Here is a 27,223-nt window from a genome sequence, read left to right on the forward strand (position 1 = left end):
TGGGGAGGGGTGTGTAGAGTTTTTGGAGGCTTGAGCCTGGCAGGAGGACGACCGGCTGGCCCACGAGGGCCTCGGTGCAGTACACCCGTAAAAGGACTGGAGGTGGCGGGGATAGGATAGGAGTGCCGGGCTGCGGAAGAGGGGGGCTCGGGGCTCGGGGCCGGGAAGGAGGTTGCGGGTCTCGTCCCGCATTTCCGTCACTCGGAGCTGCGATAACCCGGAGCCCCGGCAGAAGCGGGGTTCCGGACCCCAACGGGGCCAAAGTCCAGCTGAGAAGAGTTCATACGAAATAGCCCCCAAAGTATCAATTTGTGGGATAAAATGCCCAGGTCCTGAGGATATGGGTGGGGGAGAATCCACTCCCTTATCTCCAGGGCTCGCCCGATGCCTGCGCTTAGTAGGTCTTTGAAGGTTCTTAGGGCGCCTAGCTGTGCAGTGAGGGATGAGGGAAAAGGGAGGGTGCATCGTGACTCCAAATGGGGTTTGAAAGACGGCATTGAAAGGTTTGGATGACGGGTAGGGAGAGTGGGAATGCACAACGTGTATCTTTTAAAAGCGCAAACCCTGGAGGGCTGGCTCAGGTGGAACAGCTGAAGGCCAGGAGCCAGAGCCAGCCTCTAACTCCTCAGGATGGAAGCCCGGTTACTGGCCCGTGTTTGTGCCACACCGTCAAGCCCTAGGCCATTCCTCTAAAGCTCTTTCAAGCTCATTCCTCTCTCTCTTCCTCCTCGAATAAAAAAAAGTTTATTTCCTGAGCCTGAAATTACTGATTTGAGAGGGTATAAGGATCATAGCTGCTTACCAAGGCCTACGAAGGTGAAGTGACTTGCTCAAGGTCAAATGGTTGGTTAGTGACACACCAGATGTCCCTGATTCCTGAACAGCCTGCGGTCTCCCCAGCGTGAACACTCACTCACTTCTCAGCTTTGCCTTATGTGCAGACCTCTGTAAAGTCATTCTGAAGATGAAATCGGGGGTATTTGTGATACTGAATTAATAGACCAGAGATGTTCGAGTAACTAAGCTATGTCCGTGTCCCTCTCACACCCACACATGCACGGCAGTGGTGAAGGTAGCAGGGCACACCTGGCTTGTGGAGGCTCAACCAAGACGCTTACGGATCCTCAGGGAAGGCCTAGTGGCCAGCAAACAGTTGAATTACAGCTGGTTAACTGGATGATACCCTGCTTATTTGCCGAATTGCAGTTAGTATTTTGGATACTCTGATAATTAGAACATGAGGGTGGGGGTGTGTGTGTGTGTGTGTGTGTGTGTGGTAATTAGAACATTGGGGTGTGTGTGTGTGTGTGTGTGTGTGGTGATTCTCCTGGGACAAAGCTACCGTTGTCCCCGGTGACTTAACTGTGATACTGGGATAAAGCTACCGTTGTCCCCGGTGACTTAACTGTGATAGTCCACATGTTCGGAAGAAGATTTTATGCTGAAATGTTGGGATTTTTCCGCATGGGGATTAAAATGTGGGTGGAGTGGTGACTGAAGCCCTGCTGATAATTGGTTGACCAGGAAGCCTGTGCTGGCAGCTAATTTTTAAGGTCATTGTTAATTTCTTCCCCTCCTCTTCCCACTACCGTTGGGGCCCTGCGTTTTGATATTTCAGGTGATTTATTTCTCCTTAAAAATCTAGCTCCTAAGCTTTTGGTAGGAAAATGAAAGAACAGCTGAATCATTCCTGGATGAAATAGGATTTTGTCCTTTTTTTCATATTGGTTGTTTTTGCCAGTGACTTGGCTCAAATCCGCAGCTAGGCCTACCACTCACAACTATTTAGCTACCATAGGTACACAAACTTCTCAAGTTGACAAAAGATGGGGGATGTCACCAGGCCTTTTACTGCAGTTCTTCATCGTTTGGATATTAATTTAGTTACCTAGAAAACACAGCTTCTGGGTAGTGATTTAAAGAGGAACAGAGCGAAGGTCTCAGGTGAAGGTTGCCCAAGGGGCAAACATGTCAGCAGAAATCCTGGTTCTTTGGTGACATTATCAGCCGCCCTGTTGGAGCTCAACCTGAAGGTGACTAGATCTTCTCTGGCTGCTATAAAGTTAGTACTTTAGACTGAAAACACTGTGAGGCAGAGTCCTCGACGTGGAAAGGTGCCCAGGCCTGGGCGCCGCGGGCAAGTGCAGGGGTTACGGGAGGAACTGGGGACTGGCCCTGGAGCAGAGAAGGGCGTTGGCTGGCATCACACCCTTCGCCTATTCAGTGCTCAGTGTGTGTGTGTGTGAGTGAGTGTGAGTGTGAGTGTGAGTGACAGCCCCCGGGCTCAGGGTTCTTTCTGGACCCTGTTCTGAGGGTGTATCCTTTTGGTAACTTACTCTTTGTTAATTTGTAGTGTTCTCTGCCAGTAAGTTTGTAACATGCTAGTGACTCACCTTTGGGTGGGAGGGTAGGAGAGGGGGGAGGTCTGCATTGTAAATCTGAGAATCTGAGAGTAGGCTGAACCTGACAACCAAATTAAAAAAAAAAAAAAAAGGCTAGAGGTGGGGGGTAAAAATCCAGTAAAATGTTTATCCAGGTGAGGGCTGAAACTTAAAATATGCAGACCTCTAGAAGTGCTATTCCTAAATTGCACTTAAAAAGAGAATTCAAAAGCGCAGTACACTTGGTATGCATCCAAGCATTTTGTATGGAAAAGTACGGAAGATGTTTCTTCACTTAAAAACAAGGTAAAAAAAGAAGCCCTTAGAACACTTGCCCCGAGGGCCAGGTGAAGCCACCTCTGTTCTGTTTGGAGTGCAGGGCAGGTGTGGGTCGTGGTCCTCATAGCTGGGGCTTACGAAGTAATGGCACTAAGAGATCAGATCTTTATAAACTGGGTTTTCATCAGTCTTCAGTCCTTTTAAAACGAGAACAGTTTTTCTTTCACCTGAAAAACATTAAGAATTGAAAATAAGGGGAAATCCTATCAGTTACTCGCCGGGGGAAAGCCAAGTGGACATGTCTGTTGACACTGCTCACCTCCTGTCTAACAGCCTCTCAGCATCTTCATCTACTTTTCGCCTTTCAAGTAAAAGACTTTACATTTTTAAAGCCTTTGTAAAAGGCTTGGAAAATAAAGCGGGCTTTCCAGCCCTCCGTGATGGGAAGGAGTGAGGACGTTTGTGCTGTGGTGCCTTCCTCTAGCTGTCCAGGGCTCCCTGCCAGCCGGCAGGCCAGGAGAAGAAACACGAGTGTCAGATCAGATGGGCTCACAGTAATCAGAGTGGCTGCGTTTGGACAGCAAAACACTGGGCAGAGTGTGTCCCCATCCCTGCCAGAGCTGTCCAGTTCTGGGTTCCGCTGAAAATCCACGTCCAGTGAGTGATGATGTGAAGTAAAGAGAATTTTACAATCCACTATTTTTTTTTTCTTTTTTTTTTTTAACTTTCCTTTTCTATATTTTTGGAAAAGGAGACATAACCGAGTCAGGTTTGAACTTTCTCACGTTGCCATGAATTGAGTGTATGAGAGGAAGTGTGTTCTTTGGCTGGAGTCAGAGACTGTTCTTTGCATATGACTCACCTCATTAGTTGTGCTGAAATCTGTTGTCAGGAATCCACAGAAGTTCTTCGCATTTATTTGACTGATGTTTGGAACAGCAAATTCTGTCAGTGACAAGAGAGCCCTCCCCGCTCTACCCACCCCACGATTTTTCTCTCTGATTTCATTTGGATCCTGAGCCAAGGGAATGTTGGCCAATAGACCTCATTCCTTAGGTCCCTTGTGACTTTACAATGAATTATATCTGAACATTAATTGTCTCTGTATCTGGTTTTATTCAAACCCCATTTATTAACAACTATTAGATGTTTTCTGTTGGTGATGAGCAAAGTTGACTCTTGGTGGCTGTGCCTTGGTTTCTTTGGGACTTGCATTGTTTGAGGTGGCCCGGCGGGGAGGCGGGCGGTGGGGGGGCAGGGGTTCTAGTGACCAGAGTAAGGCTTTGGATCTGTTGGGTACATCTCTCCATTCTGTCATCATGATGAGGGCAGAGCCCTGGAGCACTTTGGGGATTATCTTGTGTTTTTCTTTATCCTCCACCACGTGATGCTTCCCTGGCGCCATATTTGTTTTATTGTCTCAATGCTTGTGACATTTCCCTGGGGCCCGTGCTGCCTTTATCCTCCTCAGCCTGGCGGTTGATTTAGTCGTGCCCCAGGCTGCCCGGGTCCAGACGAGAGAATCAGGACCGCCGGGAACTGATTCAGCATCACTCCACTGTCTCAGACGGACAACTTCTTCTGAGTAGCAGCAGCCACACAGTGGTCTGGCAAAATGAAGACAGGGCCCTGGAGAGGAGGCCAGCAGGTGGTGGAACAGGCATAAAATTTTAACTCTTCATAACCCAAGTGCCTAATGTAGAGGTAGGGTACCCATTTTTTTAAAAAGGGGTTTTTGTTGTTTTCCAATGAACTGGAAAAACAAAGCACATGTTTAAAAAGGGAGTAAATCCGAAGTATATGGATTCTTCAGAAATCTTAGTGGGGTTTTTTCTGTTTGGTTTTTTTTTGAATAATCATGGATGTATATTAACCATTGCAGGTCGGGCAGGCCGGCCGGCTGGTTAACATTTGACATGCAGGCAGATTGAGGGAGACTGTCAAGCCCCTTTGATTTGAGGCTGGGGGAACCAACAGTCTGGCTAGAGCTGGGACTGTTTTCTCTGGCCCCTGTTGGCTGAGGGGCTGCAGCCCAGGCTTGGCACTGAGCTGGGCTCACAAGAGGACCCACCGCTTTGGCCTTGCTACATGACATACTGCATAGTCAGGTGAGCGAGAGGACGCTGTGAAGGCGTGGTGGTCCCTCGGGTCACCTCCTCTGCAGAGGAAAGCTGTGCCTCACGGCCTTAACTGCTGCTCCGGGCCGCAGAGCAGCTGCAGTGTGTGGCCGTGCGTGTCCTCCCTCAGTCCCGGCCATCTCGTGTTCCTCAGGTTCCTGGCTAGAAAACTCCTTGTATGAGGACTAAACTCCTGGTCACTCAGGAGCAGCTGGAGGTTTATTGAACGGGGTGTGATCATTTCTTACGTACTTTTTAAGTTTTAATTAGTGAGATGAATAAAAATACCTAAAACGAGGTGGTCGGGTTTTTTTTGTTTTTTTTTTGTTTGTTTTTTTCTTTAGGGCTTAAAAGGCGTTTTCGGTCAGTGAGAAATGGCAGGACCTCACGTTGATCGAAACCGTTAATAACCTTGGTGTAGCTCTTTTCAGGCCGTTTCGTCGATGCTTGGGGTTCGGTAATGACGTGATAGTATGTGACCCCAGGAGGACTGGAAAGCCTCCCCGCTCTACGTGAAGAGAGACGTAGCCCAGCCTGCTCCCCCTCGGCCACCAGCAGGGTCAGGGGCCATCCCCCCAACTTCTCCACTAAGGCGGGATTTGCCAGATTGGGTTCAGAGGTGCCGTTTCTACGACCGTCATGGCCAGCTTTGACATGGGCTGCATTTGGGCCAGTTACCGTTACCTGCCAGCTGGGTTTTTATGTGGGTTTTGGAAACAGTGCCATTTCGAGGTGTCTTGTTTTCAGATTCGATGGCAGCCTGTGATTAATCAGACTGTGGGAGTGCCTTCTTTAGATTCTTGAGTGGTTACACCAAGTGTCTTTCCCATTTTAGGGACCAGGAAACTGCCATTGGCCAGTCAAGGTCCTGTAGCACAGGCGGAGCTCCCTGACTGGGGGCCGACTTAAAAGCACTGTCAAAGCCCTGTCTGGGGGTGGACAGCTCAGCTCCCAAGGACCCTTGTACCTTTGCCCCAGTACCCTTGAGACTTTCTCAGCTGGAATTTCGGAAGTCCCCGGAAGTCCCAGGAACTCGGAGCTCCCTGCTGACCCCAGGGCATTGCAGGTGTGGTGGAGATAGATGGTGGCCAGATGTCATCAGAAGTGACCTGAAGCCTCCCCTCATGGACGGGCGCGAAGGCCTGGGTGGCAGCTTCGGCGCACGCAGACCTCAAGGGGTGTACCTCTGGGTTGGAAGCTTCTCCCCAACCCTCACTGCAGTTCTTTGTGTGCGCCTTTTAAAATTTGGGGCTAACTTTCTGTACCTGTCATTGCTGTTCCCCACCTCACCCCTGCTGAATGCTAATCGTTGAAGAGGAGGGAGGAGCGTCTCTGGGTCTCCGGGAGGCCTCACTTGTCTTAAGGATCCTGCAGGTGTTTCTCAACGAGTGAACCCCTTCACACGCCTCGACCTTGGATCCTCCCGTCAAGACGCTGTCTCTGCTGGGCACCCATTCCTCTCCCCCAGATCAGATGGCGGCGAAAACCGGGGGTGGGGAGGGTGTGGGGGTGAAGCTTTGAGAAGATAGAATCCCTGGGGAGCACAGGACAAAGTCATGACGCGTTTTAAGCTGTGTCACACTGGGCAAGCCCCTGCCCTTGCTGTGACCTCACACTTCCTAAATTAGAATAGGGGAAAAAAACCAGAACCGAGCGTCGTTGATCTTCACAGTGGCCCTGTTGAGGAGGGCGTAACAATAACGTGAGCTTCATGGCACCTTTCCTTAGTGACATCGAGGGGCGCCCTCACGTGGGGTGTGCCGGGCGTGAGGACTGGTCGCCCCAGTCCTCCGAGGGAGCAGGAGAAGCGATCTGAGTTTTGTCACTGAGAAAGTAGAACTGCCTACCCCTTGTGGACTGGGAAGCGTTCTTCATCGGGGCGCCTGGCCATGGCCTTTGTTTCTCCAAAATGCTTTTAAAAGAAATAATAAAATGTTATCTTACCCGTTTTCAGCATTGTCCCCCTATCCCACCCTGCAACACCCCCCACTCCTAAACATACGCCCGTACACAGATCGTTTTTGTTTTGAAGCTGACTATTGAGACTGATGGAGACTTCCTAAGTGATATTTGGTTCCCATCGAGATAAGCTGGCATTAAGTCACTGTTTTACTCGTAGGGAAGAATCAAATGGTGTAAATTGTATAAACTGCCTGGTCTTCTGGACAAATATTGCATAGTGAGAAAAATTAACATCCCATGTTAATACTTCCTGGATCTCTTTCACAAATGTCCTCATTTAAAACTCTGCCCTACAGAGCATGAACCAGTGAGGAAAGGAGAGAGTTATTAGAGAATCTAGATTCCTAGCTAACTTGACCACTGGTCACGGAAGCCGCGGGCAAGGTATTTATTTTGTAAATGGGGGTAAAACTCTGGAACCCGTCCAAGGCCTCACTGCTCCAATAATTGTCTCCCCCCCTTTATGGAGTGGAAAATATTGAAAGTCTGAGAATAGGCAAATACAGATGGTGAGGCAGAGGGATTTTAATTCAGATTTCCATATATTTAAATATATTTTAATTGTACTCAACTTGCTGAAAGGGAATTTGTGGACTGTATGTAAAAAATCAATACAAACTGGCCACACAAGTCTTTTAGAGATCCCCAGCCAGCGTCTCTAAAATGAATTTTAAGGGCTGCGTTTTCCCGCGAGATGCACGAAGACGACACCACTCGAGACTCTGGTTCCTCTGGCAGAAGCCCCTGTCTGTCCGCTCCGTGTTTCTGCTTTCAGCAGGCACCGGGGGGCTGTGCACACAGAGGCACTGCCTGGTGCGGTTGCTCCATGGCGGAGGGAATTTCTGGAATGCTGGCCAGCTCTAGACCTGCTTCATTCTTAACAGATAAGATAGAAACGAAAGAACTCGGCTCTTTGTTGGAAGGAGGTATTAGTCGAGGAATACAGCAGAACCGGCCACAGAGGTTAAACAATGTGAACGGGACACGTCTCTACTTGTGGGCCGCACGACTGATTTGGGGCGGGATTTCTCTGTAGAGTCTTCAGAGCACATTTTAAAATTCAGGTGAATCGTGTTTTCTTGCAGCCGTGTCAGCTATGACTGAAACATACCTATACTCCGACTTGACTATTTTTAAATTTTTCAGCGCAGTAAAAATTTTAATCTGCGCACACTTTTGTCGTCATTGGTATATAGCTGGTTAACGTACTTCTGAAAGTTAGACGTGAGTTAAATTAAGGGAGAGACACAAAATAGTAATAGCAGCACAGATCACTTTAAGGAGGTTGCTAATACCGCCTTCCTTTGTCCCTCCTCTCAGGTGGCAGTTTTTGTGGGAGGCAGTTTGTGGGGTGGGGGGCCTGGAGCGAGGGCCTCTTCCCCATCGGCCGAGCTTTGCAGCACCAGGTTCAGGCTGTGTAGATTAGCTCAAGCGTGTTAGATGGGGCGGGAGAAAGGAACAATCTAAATTTAAACTATAGAATCAACATTTTTTCTAAAAATTGTTCCAGTTTCCAAGAGGCGTAGGCGGATCCTGTGAATTCTGTGATAATGCACATGCTTTCCTATGTCCTGCCTGTGTCAAAACGTTTCCAGTGACTTTCATTCGGTGGGGGATTTCTTTTCAGGCTGCAGAACGGGGTGGGGATCCCCTTTTTTTCCTTTCATTTAAAGAATTATCAGGACTCTTAGGCTGACTTTTTAATGAGAAGATGAAAAGGTCACTCACTGTTCTTGTGTGAGCCCTGAAAATGTTTAAATTCGATACTTAATGACACCTTTACAAAACGAAGAATTTAAATAAAAGTAACTATCATTCAGTCCTCTCTCAGAAGCGCTAAGTGAGGCAGGCACTCTTCTCTCCATGCTATAGAAGAAAAAAATTGCAACTCGAGTTGGTCATTTGCCCAAGGATACATAGCTAGCTGGTGCGTGGCGGAGCCCAGGTTTTTAAATGAGTCCTGATTCTGAATGCAAAGGTGTGTATATTCTATTCTTAAGTTAATAAGGTAAAGATGGTTTCATTCTTTCAGTGAGGAAGATGGAAGGCCACAGGACAGAGATTTTGACGGCACAGCCCTCTCCCCGTTGACCCCAAGTGGAAGTGACAGGCAGGGCCATTCTGAGGCCTGCTGGACTTGCCCCCTGGCCCTAACGCCCTGGGGTGCAGGTGGCAGGTCTGGAGCTTAGGTGGCAGCACCGATGAGATTGCTTTGCATAGCACGTGGCATATGCACACAGATTTCCATGCGTATTATCCCAGTGGCTATTCAAAATGGTGGCTATCCTGAAAACTGGAAACCCCGCTCCCGAACCCTTGGTTTCGAGATGCTGTTCAAAATTCATGACCACACCTGTCCCACATTGTCTTGTAGATTGGACGTGATAAATATGAACCCGCAGCCGTTTCAGAGCATGGCGACAAAAAGAAGGCCAAGAAAGAGAGGGATATGGACGAACTGAAGAAGGAAGTTTCTATGGTAAGTACCAGGAAGACGACTGCTTCCTATTCTTAAAAATCACCTTCTATCTTTTGAGTATATGATTTACTTACACCCCATCCTTCAGTCAGAGACTTGCTTTATTTTAGAAGTAAGGCATCATTGCACTGGTACAAATTGTAGAGGTGGATATGGAAATTTTTAATTTTAAAAGCTGTTGGAGGGTTGGAAAAGTTACTCGGCCACTCTGGCATAACCAGAGGTCCACAGGAGGAACGGTCGGTCTGTGGTTGGTCTCGTGGGCCTTTGAAGTTAAATGACAAGTGGTGAGTGACACCGGGGCATTTTATAGGTCTTTTTCTTCAGGTACGGCGTTTAATTCTTTCGTTTCTGCTTTTCCCTTAGGATGACCATAAACTCAGCCTTGATGAACTTCATCGCAAATACGGAACAGACTTGAGCCGAGTATGTTCTAATTGGAAACTTTGTACAGAATCCTAATTTTGTCTGTCGCTTTTCCCGCCTCGTATCACAGGCTTAGCCTTGGGGACTCTGTAGGAAAATAATGACAGCCACCATCTGATTACCTACTGTGCGACATGCACCAGAGCTCGGGTTTTTCAGTGCTTTTTCAATGTTTTGTTTCCCCTGAAATTTTGAAAGTAGACATTATCTTCCCCATTTTGCAGTGGGCGAGCTCCAGTGAGTGGGAGCATCAGAACTGGAAACTGAAAAGCTCCAAAGCCGTGCTCATTCCCTGGCCTTTTGATTATCAATCTTTCCTTTATACTTTTTACATGTTGACTTGACTCTTCCAACAATTCAGATTTTTGCTCTTGAGCAGCTGGCTCGTTGCAGCCTGTCAGAACCCTGGTTATTGTATCATTTATTTCAGACTTGTTTTTGATACAATTCAAAGAAACCTTTCAATAAAGTGTGTGTTGTTTATCCTTGTCATCTTGGGGATTTTTGATATTAAATTTGCCATAAACAATATAAAATAATTGGGGGGTAGAATTTGTTATTTCTGCACAACCGCTGAAAATTCTGGGGAGTAACCTGAATCTCAGCAAATACAGCAGTTGTTTCAGTAAGTTATTGAGAAGCTCGAACGAGGCGGGTCCTCTCACTTAAGTTTTTATTAGATTCCTGTGATGTGTTCTCTGTGACCCTAAGTCAGTTTCTCGATGCTGTGGGTCTGCTTCCTTACTTGTAAAATAGGATTAATAATCCCCAAAAAGTGTTATCGTGAGAAGTTTAAATAAATTAATGAATTTGAAGCACTGAATTCAGTGCCTGGCATGCAGCTCGTGCTCAGACGGCTGGTATTTTGATAGTGTGAAAGTAAATCAGGTTTTTCCCTCGTAATGGGAGCCTTATGTGTGCTGTCCATGAGTCATGGTTTTAAGGCCTATTAGAAAATAGAGTGGACTCTTCCAGTGAATACTCTTCAGTGGACAGGAGTCTTAGGGGTCAGCTAAAATATGCCTGTACGTGAACCCCCTTCCCTGCCAGGTAATTGTTTTAATTATCCTCCAAAGAAGAAAGTTTTCTACTTAACTGTTAACCCAATAATAGGTTAGATTCCAACAGAGATTTTTTTTTTCCCTTTAGTGTTTATAAGAGGTTTTTCTCTCTCTCTGACAGATTCAATACACAGAAAACCCAGAGCTCTTAATTTGCAAAACTGAATCAATTAGTTAAGAGAGAGCGCTTTTTGGTAAAAGTGCAATTGAGTGTGAGTCCCTTATCTAAAACTCTTAAGTTTAGACCCGACTGGATTCAGATTTGTCCGTGGCTCGATTTTTACAAAGAATTTTCGTCTGGGCGTTGTGGTTTCCTCAGGAAAATCTGGGCTATGGGTTGCCTGGACCATGTGGGGGTCGTCATCAGAATTTGCCAGGTTTTGCTTTTGCTTGGGAAATGCCGCTTCCCAGCCCTCAGGTAGGCATATCACCTTGTAAGGACGGGAGCCGTTTGTCTTAATCATCTTCCTCTGCTCCTCAGGGCTTAACCAGTGCAAGAGCTGCTGAGATCCTGGCCCGCGACGGTCCCAACGCCCTCACTCCCCCTCCCACCACTCCCGAATGGGTCAAATTCTGTCGGCAGCTGTTCGGGGGGTTCTCCATGTTACTGTGGATTGGGGCGATTCTTTGTTTCTTGGCTTATGGCATCCAAGCTGCTACCGAAGAGGAACCTCAAAATGATAATGTGAGTTGTGTAGCTCCTAATTTGGATGACTGGATACACATAGAGTATCCCCTTGGTCTTTGTCACCTGGTTATTATTTATATTTCAATTACAGTTGACAGTCAATACTATTATTAGTTGCAGGTGTACAGCACAGTGGTTAGACATTCTGTATAACGTACACGGTGTAAGTCTAGGACCCACCCGATGCCATACAGTTCTTACATTATTGACTCTATTCTTTATGCTGTATTTTACATCCCCATGACTATTTCGTAACTGCCAGTTCGTATTTCTTAATCTCTTCCCCTTTTTCACCCAACTTCCCTCCCAAATTACTACTACTTTCCGGATGATCCTAAACCCCGAGGAAAAGACGTGTCAGCAGCTGCTGCCTTCAAGGCTCGTCCAGTTTTCCTCCTCCGATTCAGGCTTCTCTCCCGTCTCCTGCCCGGTCGTGCTGTGCGCTTCCAGGCTGGGCGTCCACGCTGCACACTGCTGCTGTGAACAGGCAGCTCTGCTAGGCTCCTGAGCCTGGGCCGGCTGCCACTCGTTAGGGACAGCACAGCTCTTAATATGGCACATCCCACGTGTCCAGAAGTAGTTGGTAGCCATTTTTCCAAAGTCACACGTCGTTCTGAAAACATTTGTTTTAATAAAGCAGGAGAAACTGATCTATCTAGCACATTTCCAGAAGTCTCATCAAGTTGGCGACCAAGCGTCCATGTGACTCCCTTTTGACCCTCGTGTATATAAGGTCTCTCAGAGAAATACAGAGGCTTGAGTTCTGTATTTCTGAAGCTTTGATCTCTGTTAAAAATCTGTTTTTCATTCCATCAAACATTAACCGAATGGTCCCAACTCTTTGCTCAGAGCCATGTGGCCCTAACGTGTTCGTTCCCTCCCAGCTGTACCTCGGCGTGGTGCTGTCCGCTGTCGTCATCATAACTGGCTGTTTCTCCTACTACCAAGAAGCTAAAAGTTCAAAGATCATGGAATCCTTCAAAAACATGGTTCCTCAGGTACCTGCCGTGTTGTCCCTCACCCAGCGCGTGACCCGACAGCCCCAAGCATGCGAACTGGTGGTGTTCAGGTTTTCTGAGAATTCAGAGAGGGGTGCCTTCACGTACCCCCGAAACCAGACCTGTTATTCTTACACCCCAGACGGTGACTGTCTTCCCTCTGAACGGACACAGAGCAGGCATGATAGGAATGCGAGGACTGCCCCTCGGCTCACTGTCGGCCGAGCTTTTGTAACTTATTCAAATAAAAGATGAATAACCTCTGTTAGCACAACTAAAAACCAGTATCTTTGTTGGGCACTCAGATAACGAGGATTGTAGGTCATTTTTGCAGCTCGATTTTCCTGTTTTGACACTGCCTCCTGGTTTCCCACTTTTATCTGATTTAATGGTGCCAACTGTCGTCTGCCTCCAAAGCAAGCCCTGGTGATTCGAAACGGCGAGAAGATGAGCATCAATGCGGAGGACGTCGTCGTCGGGGACCTGGTGGAGGTGAAGGGCGGTGACCGCATCCCGGCCGACCTCAGGATCATATCTGCCAACGGCTGCAAGGTGGGTGGCGGCTGCGAGGCGGGTGGCGCGGGGCCCTGCCCCGGAGGCGGAGAGGCGAGCGGCCTCGGCACACACACGTCCTGCTTTTCCCTCGCTGGCAGGTGGATAACTCCTCACTCACCGGTGAATCGGAACCCCAGACCAGGTCTCCGGACTTCACCAACGAAAACCCCCTGGAGACCAGGAACATCGCCTTCTTCTCCACCAACTGCGTGGAGGGTACGCTCGGCAGGCGGTGTGGGGCGTGGCGCGTGCCTCGGTCATTCCCCACCCGCCGCGTGTCGCGGACACGACCCCTCTTCCTGTTGACGGACTGTCTCTGAGCACCCCAGGCAGGCACAGAGTGGGCGGTGCACTCGGTGGCAGGGAACCCAGGAAACGCTGTGGCCGGTCTCCCTCCTCCCCGGCCTGCCCCTTCCGAGGGCAGCGCCTACGTAGCGTGGAGTGTGCAGCCGCCTCCTGCTCGTGGACAGAAGTCCCTTTGCCACAGCCTCTGCGATTTCGCACAAACCGCATGTGCCACTGGAGGGTGGGTGGGCCCGTAAGGGCAGGTGTTCCTGTCTCTTTAACCGTGCTGGGTAATCGTGTGCATTCTGTGGCTTCTTTGATAAAACTTAGTACAATTTCTCCTCCCCCCTTTCTTTAGGAACTGCCCGGGGCATCGTCGTGTACACTGGGGACCGCACGGTGATGGGAAGAATCGCCACCCTCGCCTCCGGGCTGGAAGGGGGCCAGACCCCCATAGCTGCAGAAATCGAGCATTTCATCCACCTCATCACGGGCGTGGCTGTGTTCCTGGGGGTGTCCTTCTTCATCCTTTCCCTGATCCTCGAGTACACCTGGCTCGAGGCCGTCATCTTCCTCATCGGTATCATTGTCGCCAATGTGCCGGAAGGCCTGCTGGCCACTGTCACGGTGAGAGGCTCGGGGCGGGGCAGTGTCCACTCAGGGTTTCAGCTCGCGTGAGTGCGAGGCTCAGCCACCCCCTCTCCCAGGGCCACCCGCTTGCATGTAGTGCACGTGTTTGTATAGATTTTCTTCAGAGCCACGTGGTATAGGGGGAGGCAGTAGGGAGGACCTCAGCGTGGTTTTATATGGAAGATAAGTGTAACCCCAAAGGATAAACTTGGTTCGCACATTAGCACATGATCCAGAGCAGTGTAATGGAGAAAGAACTTGGGAGTGAATGGGAGAAATCACACTTTTTCTTAACATGTCGCTTATTTATGGGGGGCGGGGGGTGCCCCATATACACATTACCGTGACCATTTCTTTCAGATGTCAGAGGAAGGTTGCAGAAGTAGTTTTAGACAAATTTCTTCCACATTAGGCTGCAGCCGGGGTTCGTATAGAACTCCATCCTGGCTGAGACCGAAACTCGGTTCCTCGCGTTTGTAGGTGTGTCTGACCCTCACTGCCAAGCGCATGGCGAGGAAAAACTGCTTGGTGAAGAACCTGGAAGCCGTGGAGACCTTGGGGTCCACATCCACCATCTGCTCCGATAAAACCGGGACTCTGACGCAGAACCGGATGACCGTGGCTCACATGTGGTTCGACAATCAAATCCACGAAGCCGACACCACGGAGAATCAGAGCGGTAAGGCGGGGCCGCCCCGCACGCTGGCTCCGCTGTCCGCATGGCCGTCTCTGAGTCATTTGGTTAAGGGGTCGGGGGTATAGGTTTTAGACGTTTTTGCGTTATCGCTAGGAAAATTGCATTTTCCATACAAACGTGGTTCAGAAATGCTGAAACCTGATTAGTTTCATTAACTGGGAGATGATGCACATCATTTTCCATTTTTATGGGACTTCCCTACGAAGCTGTGCATTACTTTCCTGTCCCGTCTTCTTGCCTCCATCAGGTGTCTCATTCGACAAGTCGTCAGCCACCTGGATCGCTCTGTCCAGAATCGCAGGTCTTTGTAACAGGGCTGTGTTCCAGGCGAACCAGGAAAACCTACCTATCCTTAAGGTACACTCACGAGTGCCTGCCAGCCCTCAGGCTGCAGGGGGAAGGGGTGGGGTGGGGTGGGGTGCAGACAGCACACAGGGACCACCGTGTGAGTTGCAGCATATGACCTCTGTGGTCTGTGAATAACTATTCTTTGTAGAACACTGGGATTGGTCCTCGCGATGCTTCGCTATGTGTAACCTGTGTTGCCTTTAGCTCTCAAAGTCCTTAACAATACATGTGGTCCAGATAGGTTGGAAAAAAGAGAAACCACAGTGAAAACCTGACCAAAGAGGGGTAGGAGAAGGTGGGAGGCCATCTTTACTGGTGAAAACCCTAATTAAGAAAATCCGGTTTCGCTATGATCTTTATTCGCTCTCGCCTAACCTAGCGGGCAGCGAGGGCTACGTGTGTGACTCGATAATCGCATTTGCATGTTAGGATACAGTAGCTTCCAGTCAATCTCTTAAGCCTTTTATTTTCTTAAACTGGCTCAGCTTTTTGTCATATCTTCTTTGTTCTCAGCTTGTTTGCTAATGATGCAAAATAGCTCAGTCTCATGGAATGCGGGTGAAATTTGAGATGAGATTTTACCGTATTGCCAGAGGAAGACACAGTGTCAGGCCATGAGCCGCGTAGGGTCCTTGAGGAAGAGACATTGCCGGGCCGCCTGTGGCAGCTCTGGGTGGAAACCCAGTCGTCAGGGAAAGTGGTGGGGACGGAGCTGAGCTGCGGTGGCCGCTGCTGTGCAGACAGAGCTCCTTTTTTCGTTGAAGGGGGTAGTCTTGTCGTTGAAGGGGGTAGTCTTGTCGTTGAACTGGTGGTGACCTGAGGAGGGTGGCGTTGTGTGTCTCAGGATGACACTTAAGGTGCCTGCTTCACGTTTGCCCTCACTCACCTCAGAGGACAGTCGCTAGGCTCTGAGCATAGGGACCCACAAGCAGGAAGTCTTTCCTCATTTAAAAGCCCCATAAAGGTGGCGCTCGTTAATGGCGTTTCACCCCTCCCCCCAAAAAGGGGCCTGTGGCAGCCCCATTCCTCTTTAATACCCGCCCTTTATTAAAAACGATCACATTTATTTCCTGTTTCTTATCAGGCCTGGACACCTTTGTTATTAAATAGGCTCCTATATTTATAAGTGAGCATGAATTAATTTTTTCATCTCTATATGCAGCCTTGTGGGTCAAAGTTCTAAAATGCTTATGTAAAACTTGTTTACAACTGAAAATGTTTTTGGTGTGTCAAAATAATGTATGTCACACTGTAACTATATTGCACACAGCATAAGTGTGTGTTACCTGAAGCGTGGGTTTTGACTAAAATGTTAGCTGATTATATTAACCGTTGGAGCTGATAATAGCTTTTAGTTCACATCCTCCAGGCCCAGATATTTTTGCGCAATTGCGTTTAGAATAGAAAGTCCTCTACTTTGCCCTTGACACAGACAGTCTGTGCCCGGTCCTGAGACCCTAAGGTGTTTTCTTTTAAATTATAGGGCAATGAAGAGTGCTGTAAATGTTTACTTCTCACCAGGCATTTTCAGATTCATGACCAGAAATTTTTGAGAATAGTGTTGGCTTTTAGGCTTTCCAGTAGGGGAAGCTAAAAAATAGGCCAAAATAGGATGGAAAGGGTATGTTTTGCTTCTCCCGAGAGTAGGTAGGTGACACCTTCAGGCGCCCTTGTGTCAGAAGCCGATCTGTCGGGGGAGGGGAGTGCTGTGCTGGCCAGTTGGCGGGGGCAGTGTGTGTCTGGAGGGCCGAGGCCTGGACTGGAGGAGGCCTGTCTCCCCCAGCGCTGTGTCCCTCCTGTTCTTGAGCAGACTGGGATGTATTCCAAGTTGGTTTTCCTGCTCTGCCGTGATGCCTCAGTGAAGCGTTTTCAGGATGATTAACAGGTGATGTCTGTTGGCAGAGGGCGGTTGCCGGTGACGCCTCTGAGTCAGCGCTGCTGAAGTGCATCGAGCTGTGCTGTGGGTCCGTGAAGGAGATGAGAGAGCAATATGCCAAGATCGTCGAGATACCCTTCAACTCCACCAACAAGTACCAGGTCTCAGGGGCCGGGGCGTCGTGGGCGGGGACAGAGGGCCGACCTGTTCTCCTCTTTGGGATTTTAGAAGCTTAAATGTGTTTCTAAAATTATTTAAACTTCTAATGGAAGCGTTAACTCTAAATTTTACCATTGACTGCATTTTAAAAAATCCTAATTTATTCGAATGTCAGTAGAATAAATGAAGCCTTTTTTTAAAAACAGCCATTTGTGCCCTTTGCATACTGGTTTGTGGTGGGGTGTGGGTAAGGGGCTAGGCTGGGGTGCAGATGGACAAGTGCCTGCCAGTCCTTTGGTTCTAAATTTTCTTCAGCAAAAATTTGCGTATGAACATGTGTCAGGAACTTGTGAATATGTCATCGTGGTGGTTTTTTTCTGTAGCATTCAAGGCATGAGACACTTCCAAATTCAGAAATAAGGGATCTTGGCTTTTTTCCTGTAACAAATACTAAATAGTAAGGGGGCTCTGTGGATAGCCACACCACACCCACTTACGTGTGAAAACCCCTTTCCAGCTGTCCATTCACAAGAACCCCAACACGTCCGAGCCCCGACACCTGCTGGTGATGAAAGGTGCTCCAGAGAGAATCCTGGACCGCTGCAGCTCCATCCTGCTCCACGGCAAGGAGCAGCCTCTGGACGAGGAGCTGAAGGATGCCTTCCAGAACGCCTACCTGGAGCTGGGCGGCCTGGGAGAGCGAGTGCTAGGTACAGAGACCCTGGTGATAAGACAAGTCTTCTTCCTGCCACCTTCTAGGTGTTGTTAACCTCCCTGCCCGCCATCTTCTTCCTCCCCTCCTTGCCTCCTATCGTTCTGAAGACAGCAGATGCCGGAGGAGAGTCTGGCATGCTGGGCTGTGGGCAGCAAAATCCTGCTGGTTTGCTTTCTGACTTGGACTTAGACCTTTGATCTCATGCTGGTCAGTTCTGTTTACCTCGAAAAAAGAGGGGTAGATGAACGTCGTTATCCAACCTTTGTTGCTATGTCCATGGTCTGTGAACTTAATGAAATTAAGATTCATTTCTAGGGCCTTTAGAATAACGCCATTTCCTGACCGATAGAAGGGTTGCGAGTTTACACGGGAACTTAGGCAGTCAGTTCATAAACTAGGCGAACAGTAAACTCTGGCCTATCAGCCACCTGGATTCACAGCACTTTTACCCATTGTAGAATATAATTTGGAAAGTGGCATTCGTAATATTCTGTAGGTTGACAGATAAAAATCTACCATTTATGAAATTCTTCGCATTCTCCTAGCTTGAATAACTTAAACCCGATTGCCTGGCCCCATACTGGTTCCTAACTGCTCCCTCTCCAGCCTGGGGTGTCTATCAGGCAGCCAGCGTGATGGTGCTCACTGGCGCCTAGTAGTGTGTTTTGGTAAAGTGAACAGTGAGTAGGGATGTGGCCTCGATTCTTCTGGAAAGGGAAGCAAATACGTGCTTCACCAAATCTGAGCAAGAGTCGGGGAGGTCTAGAACCCCGAAGTCCTGGTGCTCAGAATTCGTCGGCATTCAGGCTTCTCCACATTAAAACAGTTCCTCTTCCTTTGAGGCTTGGTGATAAGAGTTCGTCTTTTGCATGCTTTTTCTTCTGGTGACTCTACATCATTCAGAAATGCTAAAACCTTCATTCTGTTATAAAATTAGACTTTAAAAATCATTCCAAACTAAACATTCAGCAAAAGGTAGACGGGGTGCTTAAGAGCTGCCGTCCCCCCGCCCCCGTCCCGAGTCCTCACGCTCCTGGCCCTGCCTGCAGGTTTCTGCCACCTCTTCCTGCCAGATGAGCAGTTCCCTGAAGGATTCCAGTTTGACACCGATGATGTGAATTTCCCCATCGAAAACCTCTGCTTCGTCGGGCTCATCTCCATGATCGACCCTCCGAGGGCTGCTGTCCCCGATGCCGTGGGCAAATGTCGGAGTGCTGGAATTAAGGTATTGCCCACCCGTCTCGTGGGGTCGTCCCTCTGCACCTGGGCACCCTACTCAGTGATGCTGCCCCTGGCGTGGGGGGCATGTGCCCAGCTGGTTTTCCACCTGGAGGACTCTCACCTCCAAAGCTTTAGATTCCACAAGAAAAGACCAAATAGTATTAAAATATTGGCGTAAACGGATGTTTTGTTTTTTTGTTTTTTTTTTTAAATACTTTCTGGGAAAGAAATGTAAGCAAATTAAAAAGAGCAGAAGACTTGATAAGGGTTTGAAACACTTGCATTCTAAATATGCTTTGTGCAATGCGCGGCACGTCTTCTGTGTTTTAAATTGTTTTATAAGGAGTGTTTGGCATACTCCGTGTTTGCTGCGTAAGCTGCGGGATAGCATTCAGGTGTTTAATACCATGTGGTTCAGTTAGTCCTCATTGCTGGGTGTTTGTCTTTCTCATTCTCATGAGTAATGCTGCCCCGAAAAGCCGCGTAAGAATTATTTCCCCATCACTTGGATTATATTCTGCTAAGAAAATTCTTCTAAATTTAATCCTCAGGTCAAAAGGGGTGGTAACCATTTTGAATTCCTGTTACATGTTGCTCTGTCCCCCAAACTGGGCCACTGTGAGAGTGCCGAGCAGCACGATGTGGCACTTTAACCCTGTAGTCCCACCGGAAGCAGTAGATTTTTATCATTTTCGCTGGTTTTGGTAAAGCTGAGTATGCTCACATGACTGTATGAAAGGTAGTGTGTCCTGTGTGATCGCGACCAAGATAAAAATCCGAGTAGTGGCTTTGTGTTTTCTTTCTGTGAACACCTGTTTATATTTTCGGTTAGTTTATCAATTTTATATTTGTATTCCTTTTCTTTTGACTTTACATTTGGAATCACTCTTAGTATGTATTTGTTTGCCTGCTTATGTAAATAAGACTTAAGTATATCTGCATAGCAGCTACATTCAGTAAGTCTTCCTGTTGTTACAGGTCATCATGGTCACCGGAGACCATCCAATCACAGCCAAAGCCATTGCCAAAGGCGTGGGCATCATCTCAGAGGGCAACGAGACTGTTGAAGACATTGCTGCCCGCCTCAACATCCCAGTGAGCCAGGTGAACCCCAGGTAGGCCAGAAGCTCAACGCAGAGTCTGCTTTAAACGTGCAGATAGACGGGGGTGGTCGGCCATCATCCGTGTGGTTCCGTCACGGCGTGCGCCAAGGCTCACTCTGATAGGGAGTGTCCCCCGGGGCCTGAAAGCAGCCTTAGCAAGTCACCGCAACCAGTACCTAGATGGTATGGTGCTCACTGTCCCAAGCACTTGATGCGGTCGAGGCTTGGTCACACCACAGTCTGGCTTCCGACTTCACTGTCACCTGCCTGCTGAGCTAGACTACCTAGCACCTCGTTGATTTCCAGGCCCATACTAACAAAGTAAAATGGGGAAGGCACAACTGCCCTGGTAGTTCAGGCCAAAAAAAAGAAAATTTGGGCAATAAGGTACAATAAATGATGGAGACAGCTGCATTTTGTTTTTCGGGGTCTGTGAGGTTTAGACCCCTTCACCCTACTTCGAAGGTTAGGAGGAGAGTCTGGTCTTTCATCAGCTCTGCTACAGTCGAAAATTTGGTCATTTTTCACGTTGTCTTTCATAAAGACGGAAAGGAGGACATGTGGTGGCGAGTCTTGAGACTGCTTTGTAACCTACACGGTTCTGAACAGACACCAGCTCTTACAGGACAAGTCCTGGCTTTGTGCCGTTCACGAAGTGTCCTGCATGGTTTAACAACACCCCTTCTCTAGGCTGAGCAGCATGTTGGTGAAGCGATGGGTGACCATTTTTTTTTTTCCATCTTAACCTTAGAGATGCCAAGGCCTGTGTGGTCCACGGAAGTGATCTGAAGGACATGACCTCCGAGCAGCTGGACGACATTCTGAAGTACCACACTGAGATCGTGTTTGCGAGGACCTCGCCTCAGCAGAAGCTCATCATCGTGGAGGGCTGCCAGAGACAGGTCAGGGGCCGGCAGGCGGGCTGTCTGCAGGCGCTACTCCCCTCAGGGACTGGGGTTCCCGTCAAAACAGAAAACGGAGCAGCGGCGGTGGGGACACGACCCAGCTTCCCTCAGGCCTGGCGCACGTGCACCCGTGGGCCCCGGGCATGGAGAGAGGATGGTCTAATAGACACGCACTTAACAGCACAGGTCTTCACTGCGGCCCCAGGGACGGCCATCCAGGTCCCCGCTGTCTCCACTGGCAGAATGAAGAGCCAGGGGCCTCTCTTTGTCCCATCCTTTGAACAGACCGGGGTTGAGGGCGTTGCATAAAAGAATGGGGTTTGCCAGAGTGCCACTCACGAAGTCGTGACTTCGAGTAGCTCTCGTGAATGGGGGCAACACGGCTGTCGTCACGCCTGGGTTCCTGGCTGAGGCTGTCCCGTGACTCCGGGTCTGTGTGGCATGGAGGCGCGCGCCCGCCTCTCCTCCAGCTCCGGCCTGCGTGACTCTTACCCGCGGCCCTTCTTCTCCGGTAGGGCGCTATCGTAGCCGTAACTGGTGACGGCGTAAATGACTCTCCGGCTCTGAAGAAGGCGGACATTGGGGTTGCTATGGGGATTGCTGGCTCGGACGTGTCTAAGCAGGCTGCCGACATGATTCTCTTAGATGACAACTTTGCCTCCATTGTGACTGGAGTAGAGGAAGGTGAGAGCGTTGAACTCGTCCCGATACTTCCATTCAGTGTCCGTTTCCGTACCGCGGTGGGATGTGTGCATTGTTTAGTCTGCCTCTTTCAGCCGTGCGGTAAGGAAACTTTGCTTTCACAGGTCGTCTGATCTTCGATAACTTGAAGAAATCCATCGCCTACACCCTGACCAGTAACATTCCAGAGATTACCCCCTTCCTGATATTTATTATTGCAAACATTCCGCTACCGCTGGGCACAGTCACTATCCTCTGCATTGACTTGGGCACGGACATGGTAAGTGGCCGTCACCGCGTCCTCACATCCGAGGGTTAAGGCGGGACATGGTGCTCACCACTGCACTCCGGGGGCAAGTGATCGCCGCTCGGAGAAAGTCTCAGTTGTGCTGTCCAGCGAGGAATCGGTGTTCTCCCAGGGCAGCTGCCAACACCTAATTCATCAGATAGAAATCTTCCCTTTTCTATAATATTTGTTGTGTTTTGTGTGTGTGTGTGTTTTCTTTAAATGCAATCTATAATACCATCTCATGGTATGGGAAGGCAAGGATTTTACAACAAAAGGTTCACAGTGTCAGCTCCTGGTTCCTAATAACTTTAAATCCCTTCCCCCCAGGTTCCCGCCATCTCCCTGGCTTATGAGCAAGCTGAGAGCGACATCATGAAGAGGCAGCCCAGGAACCCCAAGACGGACAAACTCGTGAACGAGCGGCTGATCAGCATGGCCTATGGACAGATCGGTGAGCTGGCAGATTGAGCTCTGTAGCGGGGCATCTCCCTCCCATTTCTCAGACTTCAGAGCTAGGGTGTCTTCCAAATCTGTGATGCACCATGACACAGGGTGAGACTGGAGATTTTTTAAGATTCTTTTCCATGTGAGAAGAAATCTTTTGCTAGCTGCCCAGTTTTTTTGTGGGAACTACAGTCTTGAGACTGAGCACCTAGACCCCCCTCTGTCCTGAGCCTCTCGGAACACCAGGTGTAGTCCTGGGGTGCGGCCTGCCCTTGGGGGGACGCACGTCAGCTGTCACTAACTTAGAAAGGGAGGCTTTGAAAAGTGATCTGGGTTTGAAGGTCTGGTTGAGGTCACCCAGCTTCCACTCCCCGTGCTGTGGGGCAGGGCCAGCTAGCAGGTGTTCTAGGTGGCGGGCAGTGAAAATGCCCTTGGCCCTGACCCCTCTGTCAAGTCTCCTACAGGAGAGTCTGGTGAAGCTGCGCTTCTGGATTGAGGGGCTGCCTCACCGAACACTTGAGGAGAACAGAATGCATTAGTACATCATGGGGACGTGGCAATGTAACTGGCTCTCCAGGCAGCAGAGCGGGTCCACAGTGCAGGATGGGATTTTCTGGGGAATGCAAGGCACTGTGGTTGGACTGGGTGCCGGGGAGAAGGGTCTAGACAGTGCTAAAACCGTCATTTCCACAGTGGCTAGAAAAAAAGGCAAGGGGTAAAAACAAAGGTGGGGAAAAGTTGTCATTTTTCAGAGATTAAAAACTAGGGAAGTGGCTTTTTCTCCCCAAGGGCTGAGCTCTGACTGAAGCAGACGCTCAGGTGACAGGTGGGTGTAGACGGGCAAGGCCCACGTGTCTCCTTTTTAAGCTCTAAAAAAGCGACCCAAAGTAGAAAGCACTGGGCAAGGAAGCATGCCCCTGGGTCCTCCGTCCCACTGGTCACCGGTCCAGGCAGGGGGTGTGGAGAGGCCTGCGCATTTAAGTTGCTTTCCTAACCTCGCAGGCATGATCCAGGCCCTGGGGGGCTTCTTCACTTACTTTGTGATTCTGGCCGAGAACGGCTTCCTCCCCATTCACCTGCTGGGCATCCGCGTGGACTGGGATGACCGCTGGATCAACGACGTGGAGGACAGCTATGGGCAGCAGTGGGTGAGTTGAGGGCCTGACCAGCTCCTCAAGCCCCACGGGATGGTGGCTGCCAGCCTTGCAGGCGCAGAGCCAGACTCAGCTGTCTGCTTCGTGTGTTTCAGACCTACGAGCAGAGGAAGATCGTGGAGTTCACCTGCCACACGGCCTTCTTTGTCAGCATCGTGGTGGTGCAGTGGGCCGACTTGGTCATCTGTAAGACCAGGAGGAACTCTGTCTTCCAACAGGGGATGAAGTGAGTAGAGAAGGAGCATCAAGGGCCCTGGTAATTTCTAAACCCTTTGCAAAAAAGCCCAGCACCCAACAGCTGTCACCTCTGCTGTTCGGAGCAAACCGAGGAAGCAGCATGTGATTTTCTAGGATTTTTTTTTAATCTGACTTCGAGTTCCTAAATACAGCCAATCCATAAAGAGATTGATCAGCCCTTTAATACAGAGCATTAGGAGGTGGACACCTGCTTGCCTTTTTTTAAGCGTTTCCCCCTCCTTAATTTTAGGAACAAGATCTTAATATTTGGCCTCTTCGAAGAGACGGCCCTTGCAGCTTTCCTTTCTTACTGCCCTGGGATGGGCGTCGCCCTGAGGATGTACCCCCTCAAGTAAGTCGGCCCTCCCCTCGCTCCTAGAGCCTGAAGCTGTAAGCGTGGCTTCTCTCGTGACATGCGGCCGCAGCTGTTATTTCCAGAACTGTGGGCGGCATGTGCAAGAAGTTAGGAAAGGCTGATTGAGTCTCAGCAGCTCAGGCTGGCCAATCCAGGCGCAGGATGGGTCTCCAGGGCCCGGTCTGGGCCCAGGACGGGAGACGGGCTCTGGGACTCAGCTGCGTTGAGCACGTGGCCCTCTTCCCCTTGGGCCCCCATATTGTCCAGTTGTCTTTAAAGGCCAACTGGGGAATCCTGGAGTTTGGGGACCCAGATTCAAATCTTGATTTGCTTACCTAGTCACTGTGTGTCCTCTCACAAGCTGCCACCTCTGTGGGCCTCTGAATCTTCGGTCAGAACCAGACTACTTTTAAACAGTGATTTTCTGCACTTCTGATAAACCTGGATTTTCACAGACAGGGTCTACCACAGGTTAAATAATTAGCTGTACCTTGATTAAAATGTGCTGAGCCACAGAATATGGGTCCCACGCAACACAAGCTTTTGATTTAAAAACATCAGTCTCCTCATCCTTGCTAAGACCCATCTGGACTTTCTCTCAGCCAGCCTGTTGGCCATCACCTGCTTTAACCAAACCCCGTGGGTATGTGCAGACATCGGCCGTGTGCTGTCTGCCCACCCCAGCTTCCGTTAGGTGGTTCTGTACTCTGCCTCCATCCGTGTCTTTGGTAAGGCTGTCCCCTCCCACCCCGTCAGACCTGCTGGTCCTTCACCTGGTGTCCTCAGTGCTTCCCCCCAGGTGGTCTTGCCCTCTGGGTGTGTGCAGTCACACCTTTTCTGTGGCTCCCCTTATTTCTGCTCCCCACTAGATTAGAACCCTTAAGACATGGACGATGTCTTTTAACTTTGTATCCCCAATACCCTACAGAGGCCCAAGTTGAAGTCTATCCTTGGGCCTCTGTCAATAGGCGGCTAGGAGAACCAACTCTAAAAGGCTGAAAGGGAAAATCACTTAAAACGGTGGTGCCTCGGGACATCTCATTATGACAAAGGAATTTATTCTGTCTGATTTGGAAGGTGCTTTAGTCAGCCTGGTGCCTGAGTCATGTGAGGCTATCTTTTAGCTGCTGCGGAGGACACACAGGCCAGGAGGGGAGTGTGGCATGTGCTCCTGGGAGGGGACAGCCTTCTTCACCTTCACTGCTGGTAGGCAAGAAAGTGCAGCCCTAACAGAGGCCACCTGGCTGCAGGCTGGGGACTGTGGCCGGGGCCTCTCATCTGTCAGGGCTCAGCTTTCTTATTGCCCAGGTCTGCCACTCAGAACACACGGCTGAATGTCCCAAATTAGAGACCAAATTCAGGGCTTAAAGAACTGCCAGCAAGGGTCAAAATTGCTTCAACTGCCAGGGCATCAGACAGACATGCTTGAGCTTAAACACTTTAGAAAGGAAAGAAAGCAAATGAATGTTCCGTTGCTCTAGGATCGTCAACAAGAAAAACTGAACTTACCCTTATAAACCGATGCTTACAAAGACCGGCGGGGAGGTGGGTGGCGGACTCCTTTACCAGGTCCAGGCCCTGGGCACATGGCACGCTGCTTCCGAGGCATCTGTGTTCGGTGCCTGTGGCTTGGTGTTTCAGTGTGACTGCCGGGGCTGTCACGCTCAGCTCAGCGTCGCCGTGGTGATGTGCAGCTTCTCTTCCTCTGAACTGTGTTCATGCATAAATTGTACCTGATCTGTTTCCAGACCTACCTGGTGGTTCTGTGCCTTCCCCTACTCTCTCCTCATCTTCGTGTACGACGAAGTCAGGAAACTCATCATCAGGCGAAGCCCTGGAGGTAAATCAGGCTTTTAGTTTGGGTGGGGGGAGTGGCTCTAAGTCGGGGGGCTTTTGTTACGTTTCCTGTTAAGTATCTGGGCTCTGTCTGCACACAGTCTCACTGGCTCAGGCCACTGCACCAGCAGCTGTCCACTGACTAGTTACAGTCCCATCCTCAGTCATAAGGTTTTAAAACTGATCCGATGCAAACCAAATGCGATGCAGTGGAAACTGTCAGACATCTCACCTGTCTCTAATTAATACAGTTGCGCTCCCATGTTAAATTGGGGTTACCCCAGGTCGACTCTGCTCGCTTCTCCCCTCTGTGGAGCGAGGGGCACTCACTGGCCTGTCTCTTTGCCTCCCGCAGGCTGGGTGGAGAAGGAGACCTACTATTAGAGGCCCGTCCTGCACGTCTGGAGCCCCGTGCCACACACTCTGCACCCTCACCCCCCCCCTCGTGTACTTCAGTCTTGGAACTCGGAACTCTACCCTGGTAGGACAGCACCGAAGCATGTGGGGGAAGCGAGACGTCCCCGAATGGAGCATGTAGCTATATGGGGGGAGGGGGGAGGGCTGCCTGACAAACATCCGTCTGTGGGAATGACAGTGGGGAAGGTTTTTATGTGCCTTTTTGTTTTTGTAAAAAGGAAAACTCGGAAAGACTGAAAGAATACATTTTATATCTGGATTTTTACAAATAAAGATGGCTATTATAATGGAATTCGTCTTGTGCCCTCATCACTTATGTGGACCAGGCGTCTGTCTGTGACAGGTCTGGCACTGTCACTCCCAGCAGATGAGTCCCCGGACCAGTGGCTCCATGAGCGTCACCTGGGAACTTGTTAGCACAGCAGGCCCAGAGCCACCGAACCAGCGCTCGGTTTTAATAAGCTCTCCAGGTGATTGAGTCACACTTAAGTCAGAGAACCACTGACCGGGGGGAAACGTGCTGCCCCCGCTCTGTCCGCGCAGTGAGCTCGCCCGGGAGCCGCTGTGAGTGCTGTGGCTGTAACTTCCCCCGCTGCCTGAGCACCTGACTCTGAGCGGAAACACACGTGCCAGGAAGGATTTCCAGACCGTCAGTGTGACTAACAGAGGAGGCCCCGTCCTCCTCACAGCCCCGCCTGCTGTCTTGCTCCGGTCACCACAGCCTCGAGTCTTAGGCCAAGGTTAGTCTGAGAAGCAGAAAGCCAGTTACAGGGTCTGTGGAGCGTGTGCTCACGACGCAGAGTGCTTCCCTTCCACATAGCTTGTTCCTAATTTAGCATCGAAGAGCGAGCTCCATTTCAGAAAGTCGACATGTGACAGGGCGCTTCAGAAAGAGGTGAGAGATCTGCTTATCTCAGGGTCAAGC

The 27,223-nt window shown here is 49.7% G+C and overlaps 1 protein-coding gene across 1 annotated transcript; it reads left to right on the plus strand.

Annotated features, from left to right (window-relative positions):
- The first annotated feature begins 9,069 nt into the window (after positions 1-9,069).
- Positions 9,070-26,590, plus strand: ATP1A1 (ATPase Na+/K+ transporting subunit alpha 1). The gene is made up of 22 exons (XM_006919674.3): positions 9,070-9,218; positions 9,585-9,644; positions 11,187-11,390; positions 12,278-12,391; positions 12,809-12,943; positions 13,045-13,162; positions 13,590-13,858; positions 14,342-14,540; positions 14,806-14,915; positions 16,809-16,943; positions 17,459-17,651; positions 18,706-18,881; positions 19,856-19,992; positions 20,732-20,882; positions 21,401-21,569; positions 21,692-21,846; positions 22,183-22,306; positions 23,302-23,447; positions 23,549-23,679; positions 23,941-24,042; positions 25,794-25,885; positions 26,237-26,590. The coding sequence occupies exons 1-22, from the start codon at positions 9,189-9,191 to the stop codon at positions 26,263-26,265; spliced, it is 2,979 nt and encodes a 992-aa protein (XP_006919736.1). The 5' UTR covers positions 9,070-9,188; the 3' UTR covers positions 26,266-26,590.
- Positions 26,591-27,223: the final 633 nt, after the last annotated feature.

This window comes from Pteropus alecto, unplaced genomic scaffold (genome assembly GCF_000325575.1).
Source record: "Pteropus alecto unplaced genomic scaffold, ASM32557v1 scaffold106, whole genome shotgun sequence".
Taxonomy (NCBI): Eukaryota; Metazoa; Chordata; class Mammalia; order Chiroptera; family Pteropodidae; genus Pteropus; species Pteropus alecto.